At 37.9% G+C, this 14129-nt stretch overlaps 1 protein-coding gene across 5 annotated transcripts in view; it reads left to right on the forward strand.

Annotated features, from left to right (window-relative positions):
- gdpd5b (glycerophosphodiester phosphodiesterase domain containing 5b) overlaps positions 1–14129 on the forward strand; it is a 35871-nt gene continuing 21742 nt past the window's right edge. The window contains exons 1-2 of one of the 5 annotated variants that reach the window (XR_008605842.1): positions 1–396; positions 8901–9078. Coding sequence is in view for 3 of the 5 variants with exons in the window: in XM_055027976.1 (XP_054883951.1) it covers positions 8962–9078 (117 nt within the window). In the remaining 2 variants the exon portion in view is untranslated. Of the gene's footprint in view, positions 397–622; positions 735–8900; positions 9079–14129 lie in introns of those variants that run through there. The other 4 variants (XR_008605843.1, XM_055027976.1, XM_055027978.1 and 1 more) reach the window with 4 other exon arrangements.

Here is a 14129-nt window from a genome sequence, read left to right on the forward strand (position 1 = left end):
TGAAGGGGCTGGAAAAAAAAAGTCAACGGTGACGCTCCCTCACTATTACACCAGGCTGGAGATAAAATAGACCGACCAACTCTCCTCCCACCCTTCAGTACAGTGAACCACTGAGGCGGAGGACAGGACGTATCCCTGCCCGAGCCCACAACGAGTGAGAGACGCGCAGGACTCAGTCACGCTGAAAACAGGACGTCTTTTAACTCGGTCCAATACCCATTCAGTCAGCTCGGTGTTTTCTCCTTTGCTTTCGGTGTAAAACTTCAGCTCTGTCAGCGTTTTGCCGTTTACCCCGCGCCTGTGTCTCTGACTCAAACTGTCCCCGTTTGGGCTTGTCGGAGAGCTCAACTTTTACCGAACGGACAGAAACAAATGAAAGCGCCCTCAGACAGACAGGTGAGCGTGAGCTAACCGAAGCTATCTCTCTTTCACAGGTTTATGTTTTTGACAGTATATCGCATCAACATTTTTGTGGAGCTCAGGGAAATTCTTCATAACCATGGTAACACAGACTAACATTCCTGTAACTTTACTACTGCAGTCAGTAAAAAAAAAAAAAGTCTTAAGCAGGAGGTTTCGACCTCAAAGACCGCAGTCATATTTACACTGGTAACCCTAACATAACAATAACAAGCTTCATATGCAGGACTTCTAGCTCAGTGGTGCAGGCATGGACATAAACATCCATAATGGTGTATCCTCTGGAGGTGCTATCCCTTTAATCCTCAGACAGAGTAAGAGCAACCATGCATTGTTTTTAACATGCTGCCATTTACACTACATGTATATCATGATATGGTATTCCGCAAACAACTTTTGCAGAGTTAAATACAGTTAGTTTATGCAATATTACATTACATGATGTTGTTGGATCCAGGTAAGCAATGGTTACCAGTTTCATCTATGCCAAGGTCTTAATAGGTTAGGATTTCAAAACCGTAAATGTTTCCTTGACGCAACTCGAGGGTTAAAACTATATTTTTCAGAGAAATTATTAGAGTTGGAGTAATGCAGCTTTGACCCTTTGCTGCACGTTGCCTATTAGTTGGCTGGAAAAATCCCCACAGTTTGATGGTATTTCCCTTCCACAAAAACAGGAGTGTTGAAGCTAAAGGAGCGCTTGTCATCCCTCTTGACATGGTAAATCTGTTTTAACACTACAGTCGCTGATCAAGAATCACATTTGCAATGGAAATCTAGTCATATTAAACAAGTATTTTTCTTTATTTTATTTTTATTCTCTGTGTTAAAATCACCTGTAGATAAATGTAATATATATCAAAGTATTTGAGCACCGGTAAGGATAATTTCTGATTTTTCTATTTTGAATGAATGCTGATTTTAATTTTTTGCTTCAAGTTGCTCTATAAAAACAGTGGAACCATTAATTTTCACTTCAGGTTATCACACCAGGATGACCTCTTACAAGCCCATGACTCCTTCACGCCAACATCTAAACCGTTAAAACTCCCATTTGTGAAGTAACACTCCCCCCATCTCTTCTCTGACTGCTTCACCCTCAGCAAAAATTAGCAAAGGCCTGTTTGTTTTCATGCAGAGTTTGAGCGGGAAGGCAACTTTATCAGGTGTTGCAAATCAACCTGAAGGCCAGTAATTAATGACTTCTCGAGAGGTTCAAACGTGTTTAGTCAAGAGTTTTCTTTAGAGAGCGAGTTGAGATCAGATCAAAATTTACGACACAAGGTTCCTCTTTCTTTTTTTTTTCCCTCAATATCTGTTAATTAACCAGATGGGCTATATTTGTGTGTGTGTATATATATATATATATATATATATATATATATATATATATATATATATATATATATATATATATATATATATATATATATTTTTTTTTTTTTTTTAAGATTCTCCCCTAGAGCATGTCTTATTGATTTAAGCTGAATGCGATTCTCTTAGTTAAAGGGCATTACATTTGGAGGGCAGGCATGACAGGCCATGACATTTATCACGTATGCCATGTGGGAAAGTAAACATTTCACTGTGCATTTATGTTGAGTCTGCTACAGCTGAGCCACTTAGGAAATGATCCAGAGATGCAGAGTAAATGGGGAATTGCTTTGAAAGTGCTGTAAAAATTGAGGCAACCCTTTAAAGGGGGAAAAGAAACAACTTTGCTTTTAAAGCACTTTATAAGCCTTCCTTTCAATTCCTGAATTCCTTTTAATTCAGACTACAGGGATGCAACTTTCTGAGTTTCTAAATGGGTTTGCTGCTGATTAGACGTCAAGGACCGTTTAGAGAGCACAACCAACCAGACTGTCTATTTAAGTCCAATATTGATGTTTGGGTCCAGCTGTTACTGGCACTACAACTGCCTACATGATTTTTCATAAATGCATGCAGGACCCTGCTTTGTTGGCTTAGTATACCAGTGGAAACTCTCCTGGGGGATCTGTCAAACGAGTGCGAAGTTCTCCTGAGGGCGAATGAGTCAGAATTATTATTATAGGCTTCTCTGAAGCTGCCGGGTCAAGTCATCCTCTCTCTGTCAATCACTGGTCACCACAAACATGACGACATGTTATTTGTACATACTTATTTCTAGTTTTACTTTTTGGTTGAAAGTAGACAATTCATGTCTTAATGAACCTAAAAATTATGTTTGTCTACTTGTTCCAGCAAAACTGCTCAACAGTGTAATATTTATTCTGCAATTGATGTCTGCTAGGTTTTTGGGCTGCAGAACGACACAAAAATGATTGATTGAGATTCTGTTATTTTTCTGATGATCGATAATTGGGCATAACAGTAACACCTCAAATAGAGATTTCAATATCTAACTATATGCTGTACAAGAAACAAAGATTCCCTTGCATTTGAAATGATGACTAGTTGTTCCAACACTGGATTGTCATAAAGTCAATAGGGATTTAGCAGCATGTCTGTATCCTTCCAGCCCAGAGAAGGTCACAGCTCTGCAGTTCCAATGTGATGCAACTGCATCCACTGTCTTCAACCTATTATTTCCAAAGGCAGATCCTGTTGCAAACTTGATTGCTGATGACTTGTTAAATAGGAACTTGTGTTCAGAGGCTTGATAATACTGCTGTATCTCTACCTTAGCCTGTTTGCACTGGTTAAAATTCCTCAACTAAATGGTGGTAATTTTACTCAGAAGAACACTGGAGGCTTTGCTTTGGCAGCTTTGTTAGTTTGCAACTTGAACTCATTTCAAAGGAACACACTCAATAAAACTGTGGGGAGTTATTTTGTGAGTGATCAAGTTACCTTTGAAAGAAAGCTCATCATTTTTGTTTTCTGTGTCATAAAACTATTTGGTTTCCATTTATTCCCTTTTTTCACCCCCTGATACTCCCAGGGTCATAATGGCATTATCCTAGAATGATTCTGTTTAAAATGGCCAAATTTGAGCTAGGGGGGAAAGCTTATTGCGAGCTCAGATGGCTGCATTGGTTACGGTGGCACCCACTTGTCTGTCCTTGCTTTCCAAGCTGCAGCGGAGGACAGAGATGAGTGTGATGTCAACACACAGATGGTGGCGCAGAGCCCTCATGTAGATGTACAGATGGCACCTTTTTCAGAATATCTTTGTCCAAACAGTTTTTCATTCCTTCTGGCCTTAAGGAGAACAAAACAGAGGGCACTGAAGTGAGATGGTGATGTGACCAGTTTGCCCATGATACAAAAATTCAAATTCTGGCTGGCTACAATACAATCATGTGACAAACTGTCTTCTGTTAATAGGCTATTATCAGTGATTGGTGGCTGAATCTCTATTTCTGAAGCGTAGGCTACATTTTAAATTAACAAGTTGTAATGTCAAGACTCCATAGTGAATCTCATTTTGCTTTTCTCTGAGCAATCTGCTAGCTAAACTGTTTAGTGAACATTCCTCTCCAATATGACTGATCATTGTGATCATATGGGAAAACAGAAGGTCAACATTGCCAAATTAAAGAAATCTGGGCCTCATTTTTATTATTTTTGGTCTATAAAAAGTTTAGTCCATCTTATAAAAAATGTTGTTCATGAAATGAACACGCTTTATCTATAAGCACACTAACAAGTAGTATTTTTTTCATTGTTTTGAGTTTATCGAAATTCAAGTAATGGTTAGGAGGACAATCTTGTAATCTTTGATTAAATTCAAAACTATTTTGTTTAGCACTTTTTTTAAAAAATTTGGTTAGAATTGGTAATATTTAATTTTTGAATTTGAAAAAAACAAAATAAATGCAAATGAGCAAATGAGTTTGTATTTGTTACAGTACTTTGAAAGAGAAAAGTGGAGTTGTCCTCAGAGATACTTGAAATTGAGACCAGATTTGAACCATTTAAAATGCTACAACTTTCTGCAGCAAGATCCTGTTTATTTTCAGGCCAAAAATAATGGTTACCACAGTCTCTTATCTCTTTCCTTTTAACTTTGCACACTCCTAAAGGTCACTGAAGTGAGTTGAGCAGATGTTCTTGGGTGTACCATAGAGCAGATTACAGACTGGAGGAGACCAAGCTTTAAATCTTTGGGAACCTCACGATCAGTCCTGGGAAATTTCATTCTATTTTCCCGAAAGATTCAGACATCCATGATAACATCCTTGATCTAAGTTGTCTAGAGGGAATTCAAATGAAAATCAGTACATTTTTACTCATTGGGATATTAGCCCAATCCAACCATCATTAGCTCCCATAACATTGGCATGGTAAATGAAAAGCTCACTCTTGTCATTTCACAGCAGACCTTTCAGAGTGATGTGACATCAGAAAAATATCCACCGTCTGTTTTGCTCCTGTGCTGTTTCCTATTGGATGACGAATTAGCTGTTGTCACATTCGTGAGAAATTTGGCTCTTGCTTCATATGAAAAGGAAGAAAATGTCCCCAGGGCCAATGTTCTTTTGTTTTTTTTCCCATCTGTTCAAAGTAAGAAAGCAACATTTTAACGCACAACACAATAAATTTACACTTTCATGGTTTTGCCCACATTAATACTGATTTATGGGTTCTTCTCCCCCCTTTTTTGTTTCCATTTTTATGTTCCAATAATGGCAATAAATTACTGTAATGCTGTTTCCTCTTTCCTCTGTCAGTGTAGTAATCAAAAGACATTGATGGATTGTGGCTAAATTAATCTTTCTCGGATTATGGCTGACCTACATATTTTCAGATTGATTAGCAGTCAGTTTAAAAAGTAAAGTGTCAGATTGTTTAATGTCCTCTTAACTCCACAAAAAAGGGCTTATCTCTCTGTCTTAAAGCAACCAGCTCCTTTAGGATTCCTGCTATGACTTTTCAAGCAGGTGTGACTAAAAAAAATGAATTGGACAGCTTCAGCTGATCCAGAACACTGCTGCTCATGTTCTCACTAAAACCAGGGAGATATAGCGCACGTCACCCCAGTTATAAAGTCGTAACACCTGCTCCCTGTCGCCCAGAGAATAGACTTTAAAATGATGTTGTTAGTTTATAAATCACTGAATGGCTTAGTACCACAATACATCAAAGATCTGCTTTTGTTGCTTTCCAGACTCGTGTACTCAGGTCTTCTGGTTCTGATCTGCTCTGCATCCCCAGAACCAGAATCAAATGAGGAAATGCGGGATTTAGCTTCTATGCTGATCTAAAAATCTGGAACAAGCTTCCAGAAAACTGCAAAACAGCTAAAACCCTTAGTTCCTTTAAATCACATTGACCAATATAAGTGATGTGTATTGATGATTTTGATGATGGCACTCGCCATGTTTCCTAAATGGTGACTGTATGTTGTTTTTATGACTTTATTTATGTTTTTATGATGTTAGACACTTAAAACTGCTTTGTTGCTGAGATACGCTTTACAAATACACTTCATTGATTGATCTTTATTAAGAAAAAGTCCAGCACTGCCCAGAAACAGGTGGATGAGGGTTAACCCCATGCTACTCATCCCCATGCCCTATTCAAACTGCTGATTTTTATAACTATAATATCAGAATCTAATCTATTCCTGGTATAAAGCCACATTTTCCATACAGCTTGTACCTTTTTATCAACAGTTTTGTGTTTTTTTTAAGGAGGACCTTTATCTGACGGAGTAGTGGGGTGACCTTTTTGTCTGAAGGGACTCTGGTGTTCACCTTTCCCACTGCTCTTGGGACAGAATAAGTTTTCAAATGAGAAACTGCTGAAGCATTTCCTCATCTACAGACGGATATTCTGTCTTTGCTTGTGATTGGAGGAAATGAGACAGCAGAAAAAAAGATGACAAAAGCTGTTTTAAAGGGCTTTCATGCACCCTCCTATCTCCTGTTTTTCACCAAACTTCAAACACCTTCTGACTGAGGTGATAGGCGGGTTGCTGCCCTTGCTGTGCAAAGTGTTTATCAGTTGTTGACTTCTCCTGTTTCAATCTCACTGAGACACGAAAGGAGTTGATGGACAAGACAAAACAAGATCACAATAGTCAGGCTGAACCTCAATAACTTTTTGCTAAATTAAAGCTTGTCTGAAAAGTGGCTGAACATGAAGCGTGTTTTCTGATGATGAGACTGAATGAGTAATCGTAGCTTTAACTTTTGTGTCTCAGTTCTCGTCTTCAGTCTCACACACCCACACTGCTGCTGACGGTCATATTTCTCCACCTACTCTGGTCAAAGGTGCATCAGTCTTCTTGGGGAAAGAAATGACTGTGTAGATGGTAAACCTAGGACGTTTGATTAGACATGAGAAATTTTGTTCAACTTTATCCACTGGGTTATGCTTCACTGATTAGCTCTTGCTAAGACATCATGCTGATTAAGGGATTAATTAAGTGATTTGACTTGGGTCTTTAAGTATTTTTCTTGTGGGATAGACCTGATTAAAAAGCACAATTTGTTTGACCCTTCAACTTCAGGGCGGTAAATCTGTAGCCTCAGTGCTACTCTGCTTAATTGGGATCATATCTCACATTGACTGGGGTCGTTTCTAGGTTTCTTTGATGTCCCACTCCACAGGATTAAAGATGACATTTGTGACTTTTACAGACATAGAAAGAAACTTTTGAAAGAGTTGGGACGTATTTCTGAAAATGTTTGCTTTGAGGGGAAAAATGTACACCTGTGAGTCCAGCACCAAAGATGCACTGAAATTTGCCCTTCTTGTGTTTTGCCAACTAGTTTAAATGTTTCAAAAATGTACTACTTGTGACTCACTGATGTGCAGTTGAAAACAACTCCAACCCCCATATTACTGGTCGCTTTGACTTTTTACAACATACAAGGCAGTCTGCTGAAATTAACTGGGTTAGCTCCTATCTGCATGCACATAATCAAAGGGGCGTGTCTTCTCACTCATAGCTTTGCCATCAATACTGTTAGGAAGTTGTTGTGTTTTCTAAGTGCGTACAAATTGTTTCCATCACTTTGCACAAAATGGAGAGCTCTATACACTCAGTGCTTCTCATGGCTGTAGCATATTTAGATTTTAGGAGAAAAATGAAAACAGCACTTCTGAGTTCTCTTTAAACCTCTAGATCGGGGGGTGATATAGGGAGACATTGATTTGCTTGTGCTCAGGGTTCTGTTGGCAGAGCACTTGTTTTCAAGTCCAATCGATCTTGTTAATTCAATTCTGTGAACTCGGAGCCCCTCAGTGTAGCATGTTGGAAAACTAGCATTCAGTTCATTTTAACAGATGGACCATCATGGCTCAATTGGAGTTAAGAGATTTGAGGTCTTTCCGGGGGGAGTCAGATTCATTATATGCCTTGGGTCAGGCCCATCTTCCTCTGAGCAGTTTTAGTAATAACAGGAAGCACAGCCACTGCTGCGCATGGTAATTAGCAGCTGTTTAGAATGTGAGACAGCCTGATTATAGCAGGAGCGTACACACACATGCACCATTGCACTGAAAAATTACATGTCACAAAACTACATGTACAGTACCCTATTGTAGAATAAAACCACAAGCAAAGAGGGAATAGAAGTTCAAATGACTCAAGAAAACATTTTTACACGTCTAATCATTATTGCATTTGTCACGTGCCATTTATGTTTAAATTGACAAATGTTTTGTTGCCCTGGCAGCTGAAAAGCAGGCTCTGTCATGTCTGTGAAAGATGAGGTAAAGTTTTGATAACAGTCTGCGTTGCTTTAATTGTTGTTATGGGTGATTATGGAGTGTTTGAGGTGAATCAACAGCAGATCGGTGAGAGAACAGTAAGAACTCGGGTAATTCACAAACACACCCTGGTACTTCCAACCATATTCACTAACAGCATCTGATTTGAGCTCACCAGTGTACTGATGTTGTTCCTACACAGTGACTGTGTTATTATATACAGCAGGGATTTACTCAATACCGAGAAGAGCCACAGTCAAAGAGTTTAATAATTTTGAAAAAGCTTTTTTTATATTACATATTTTTGCCTTGTAACGACAACTCCGTGAACAGTACGCCTGAGATATAATTGTTGCTTTTACAGCAGAATCAAATTAATCATGTTGTATTCTGGGTTGTTAGTGTCACTTTTACCATGTTGGCCTGCAAAACTTCATGTTAACATATCAATATGGAGTTTGAAAAATCCTACAGTTATCTTGTGTGGAGCTTTTTGTGGTTGTGACATAAAAGGAATAAATGGAGCAGACATGGTAGTTTTCCACTGTCTATTCACTGTATTCACTGGATGACTTGTTCCTCTGAACAAATCACTTTTCTTTTTTCTGTTCTTGAACACATTGGTGGAAGCTCGTTGCATTCTCAGTTGACAGTGAAAACAGGCCCTCTGAAACAAGGTCTTAATTTAATGTCAGCCTTTGTGGCAGAGACTTGATGCTTTTCAAACCAGCTCATGTTTTCCATCAAACTGACAGGCATGTTCCTGTCGAGACGGCTTGTTGCACAACTTCTCCCACCCACTTTATCATTGATGTTTCTATTTTTTTCTGCAGGAGCGTTGGGAGCCAATGGGATGTTAGCTGTGGCTGTGACAGCAGGAGCGACTGAAGGAGCATGGTGAAACACCAACCCCTCCAAGTCTATGAGCGGCAGCTGTGTTTGTCATGTATCACTGGGATCTATGGATGCAGGTGGAAGCGCTATCAGAGGTCACATGATAACACCACCAAGGTGAGAGGCAGCTTGACCCCCCCCCCCCTTTCTTTCTTTTCTTGAAGTACCTTCCACTTGGGGGAACAAGCTTTTCCTCATAAAAATGTGTAATTTTTCCTGGATGGCTTGTAGATTTCTCACCTTTACTACAGAATCAAAACTACTGCTTGGTGATAAGACAAAGTTGTTGGCCTATTTTTAAATAACCCTTACACTATCTTCTCTCTTTTATGTTATTTAATGGAAACTAAGTGGTTCAGCTGTTGTCCGTTCTAATGTAACACTAAACATTGCATGAAAAATTATACCCGATTGACATGATTTACTGCTCTAAGAATTTATAGTACTAAGAATTCATAGTAGATGAAAGATACTAAATACTCCCCTAACATCATCTGGTTTAAAACTATTTTCACTTTGACAAAATATGCAGTACAATTTTACAGTTTCTTTGAAAGGTACTAACAGATTAGAATTTCAGCCTGAACAAGGTAAAACATCATTCTGGAGGAAATTATAATCTGAATAGTGTGGCTTGAATTATGTATATTCAGACTCTTGAAGTGAAACATTTTGCTTCATGGTTTGCAGATCTTAAACTAATTTTTTTATTATTTTTTTTTATTTTCTTTGCTAAATCCCTCAGTTTAGATGGACAGTGAATCATAGCATACATTTTTACATTTCGTCATAGGTTCTGAGTTGGATTTACTCCTCTCACAAACCAATTAATAGGCTTTGATTGAAACTGGAGCTATTGAGTGTTTTCTCTGTTTGAAGGTTAAATTTCTGCCCCAATCTTTATTTTTTTCATCCTAGAACACGTTTTCTTCCAAGAAAACCCTAAATGTAGTTCCAGCCATCTTTTAATCAGCTTTGACCAGCTTCCTTGTCCCTGCTGAAGACGGAGCACGATGCTTTCAACACCATGTTTCACAGAATCTGAAAAATGCTGTTTGTAACATTTTGCTTCAAAAAGTTTAACTTTGACCTCCAGTGAGTAGATCACCCTCTTCCACTTTGTGTCCCCTACATGGTTGCTGTAACTGCACAGTGGATTTCTTTTTTTTTTTTTTTTTTTTGTAACAAAGGATTTTTCTCTTCCAGTTATCCATGATGGCGGAAGTGCAAAAATAATAATTATGTCAGCAGATAGTCTCACCCAGATTCTTATGCATCACTTAAAGAAGCAAATTGTGACTCCATGCCAAAAGTATTGTGTTTAGCTACCTTTACTTGGTATCATTCAAAATCTATTGTTACATAAATATTGATAGGAACAGCTAGTGTTTAGGGAGCATAAATTTTCCAAAAGTAGCCATAAACTGTCCTATTCCGGTAAACTGTTGAGTCAGCGACATATTTACACCGCAAACCTTTTCATTCACTGACAATGTAACACGATTGACCTGTGTCATATGCATCAAGTATTTGGTTCCTATCAGATATGTTTTTGTTTTTTTGTTGTTGTTTTATTATGGTGTAGTTGTGCACTTCCTGTGAGAGGCCCGTTGGCTGAATAATCAGTTCCATTATTGCTGTAATAAAAAATGTCAGGAGAACAGTAGGAAAGAGGTGAAGCTGGATCTGTTTTCCAATGATTATCACTGAAGATAATTAGCTGTGTACACCCTCAGCTGTGTGTATGGGCTCACATCAGGTTAGGGATGAATGAGACCTGATTATGTTGTCAGGAGGCTTCGACCACAGTAGTTACACAGCTGGCCTGCAAGAGAGCTGTAGACTGATACAGCTGTTTGCTTCTAATTACTGCTATTGAATACCTTGTTTTATTTTGTTCTATGCATATTTTACAAAATTGCTTAGAAAAATAAATCTCTAAAAGCTACAAAGATTTGAAGTCATAGCAATGTCAATAGAAGACAAAAATGGAAATGGAAAGTTGTATTGTTAAATAATTGCACACTTGGGATGGTCTAGATGTTGTGCCCATATTTTATTTCATGTTAAAATTTTCATAAAGCAATGTTTCTCCTCTACAAATGATACTGATACTTTTCTTTAAATGTAAGAGCTGGAATGGACGACTCAAGGGCAAGAGCAATTTCTAAAAGGATTTGCCTCAGAAACATGCCTGACTCTTTGGTCAGCAGTGTTTCTCCAACAGTTTGTGCCCATGGTCTCTTTGTTTGCCACTTGCTGTGTAGATCACAGCCTGTCTGCTCTAGCTCTTCCATTGCTATTTGGGGTTTTAATTTGGACTTCTGCCTTATCATTAGGTTAGAGGATGCAGCACACCTGCAGCAATGTGCATAGAATTTACAGCTGCATGATATTACAAGATTGTTGGCTGGAGATTAATATGGGTAAATCTTACAATAATGAAAAAAATGTGCAAAATTTGCTAATTTTCTTTTGGCTTGTCCATCACTGTCTGACCGTTCGCATTTCGGACAATGTTCATGTTGGCTGTGAGCATCTGCTGCCACGGGACTCTGTCCAACTGGCTAAATATTACATGGATATGAAAGGAAACTATTTCTTTCCTGAAAATAGGAGTATTACACACAATTTGTGATGTACTCTGCTGGCCTATACTCCTCTCTGTTATTTAGGGAATGAAAACTAACTGGAGAATTGACTTTCTGCAGGTTATTTAGGTCACCTTCTCAGCTGATACTCCAGCAGCCTAAACAAACCACATTCCACTCATTCTCACTTATGTCATTTGTTTTCTTCCATCTTCAAACCTTGTTTTCATCTAAAATAAAGAAAAAAAGACTAGTGTTGTCTTACATTTCTTTGCAAGAAATGCTTGCAAAGCAAGCATGCATTTCTTGAAGCAAGACGAGTTGCTGTGAATGCAGTTTGCTGTTTGAATTTGTTTCTGTAAGTGGTTGGTTCAGGACTGGAATTTGTAGCCTGCCAGTTTACCTTCTGCCACAGACACCTTGACTGTCTTTATCTATACACATTATAAACAAAAGGTAATTAATAATTACCTTGACATTGATGGCAAATTTAAAAAATTTAATCATTAAAGCTGAGACAAAAATGACATATTGCGTATTACATATCTGATTTATTCTTTATATCACATTTGAAGGTTTGGATCCTTTGTGGTTGTATTTTCTGATATTTGATGCTTGACAGGATCCAATATCCTTTTGTCCTGCCTTCTTCCTCTGCTATTTAGGAAAGGACAGACAGGTTATGTTGATGCAATGTTGAGGTAAACTGGAAGTAGGTTAAATTTCTGTGATTCAGTTTAGCACTGCAGTTAAAGACAAAGAAAGAAAATACACAGCATATTTATTAGCCCACAATTATTTCAGACCAAAACACATTGGTATTGCAGTGATGGTAGACTTGCGATACGTCACGCAGCTCTAACTCTAGGGATAGAAGTGCTCTCTTACTATAAGGTTTGAGGTAAACATCCTAAAAACTGGACCACACCAGTGCTTCACACAGACAAAATATAAAAAGACTTTCTAAAAAGAAATTAACACTAAAGTATGTTGAAGTAATCAACTCTCAAAACCAAATGCTTACTTCAACTGGGGAAATTTACCACTGTCATAAACTTCTTTTATTAAAACAGAAGTTGTCTTGGTGGTGAGACAACATTGGCCTTACATTTTTAATCTCGTCTAACAAAGTGATGCTTTAGGGTGGCTGGGACCCACAGCAATACAGGACCACCAACATGATCATCCAATAAACTGCTACATGAGATTACTTTTATTCCTTGACTTCCTGTCAGAATATTTCTATTTGTCTTTTGTGACACGGTCTAGTAGAGCAGATTGCAATATTGCATTTAATAAAGAAGCTATTGGATTGGGGCGATGGGTCTGCAGCAATGCTCTTATGGTTTAGGAATCAGTCAACATGGAAACTGAAAGAACAAATCTTTTCTTATTTTAGGAGGAGATTTCAGCAGATCTGTGTTTGAGGTTACGCAGATCTCAAACACAGATCTGTGTGATGTGTGTTCTTCATAAAGAAGAAAAAGAACTCTGATAAGACGTTCACACTTCAACAGAATGATTAAAAGAAAAAGAGGACAATTCAACATGTGTTAGCACATGTATTATTTATTTACTTTAATTTTTAAGTTTTATGTTTACCAACAAGTTTATATTACAGATGAACATTTCCCCATTCATTGTAAAAAAAATGCTAACTGTATGATCCTCTCTGATCATCTCATTTTAGTTCCCTTTCTGCTGCAGTACAAGGAGCAAACAGCTGCCATGCTGTTTGGATTCTCTAACATACCAACACCGTGGGATGCCCTTGAATCTCAATTTATTCAATACAGGCAGATAGTTTCTGTGAGGCAGAACGTCAGTCACTTGTCACATTCCTGAGCATATCCAGATTAGTCCCTGGTATCTTGAAAGCTGTCCTGCACGGCTGGATTTCTGCTGCACAACTATGAACACAATGTAATCCGCTTCCCTTGCCATCTTAAAAAGTTAAAAAAAAAAAAAAATCCAACAACTTAATACCCAACTTCACTTTAAAAAAAAAAAATATATATATATTAATATATTTCCTGTGACACCACATATAAGAAAAGGTAATTGATTTGTGCATGGCATGGGGTAGAAGGAATCTAGGCCGCATTCCAGACAAGATGCCAGAGTCAGCAGCTAAAAAGGCTGACCAACTCAGTTTTCTAGCTCTTATTAGCAATAATAAATCTGGAAACAACAGCAGTAAAGTGAACCCATCTTCATTGTTTATAGTTGTTAGTGAATATTCATACAGTAAGAATTGTTTAAGCTTAACTCAATATGTAGGTCCTGCAGTCACAGGACATTTCTTATGCTCAAAGGGTGAAACTGTCATTTAATTACTGCTCAACACATGTAATACTGAGAATATTCAGGCCCTCAAAGATGTTCAGATAAAGTTACAGCTGCCTGGGCTGACATGATCCGCTCAAAGCAATACAAACCTGAACGGTATAATAGTTAAAATGGGTCACTACCTAAAGTGGTAAAAGTGATTAAAAGTGGATATTTTTTGGTATTAAAATAAGCTACAGTTTCAACACCTGCAAAAACATTTTGCTATAATGTCAATTTATTTTATTA

The sequence above is a fragment of the Poeciliopsis prolifica genome, unplaced genomic scaffold (assembly GCF_027474105.1).
Source record: "Poeciliopsis prolifica strain line A6 unplaced genomic scaffold, Auburn_PproV2 SCAFFOLD004, whole genome shotgun sequence".
Classification (NCBI taxonomy): domain Eukaryota; kingdom Metazoa; phylum Chordata; class Actinopteri; order Cyprinodontiformes; family Poeciliidae; genus Poeciliopsis; species Poeciliopsis prolifica.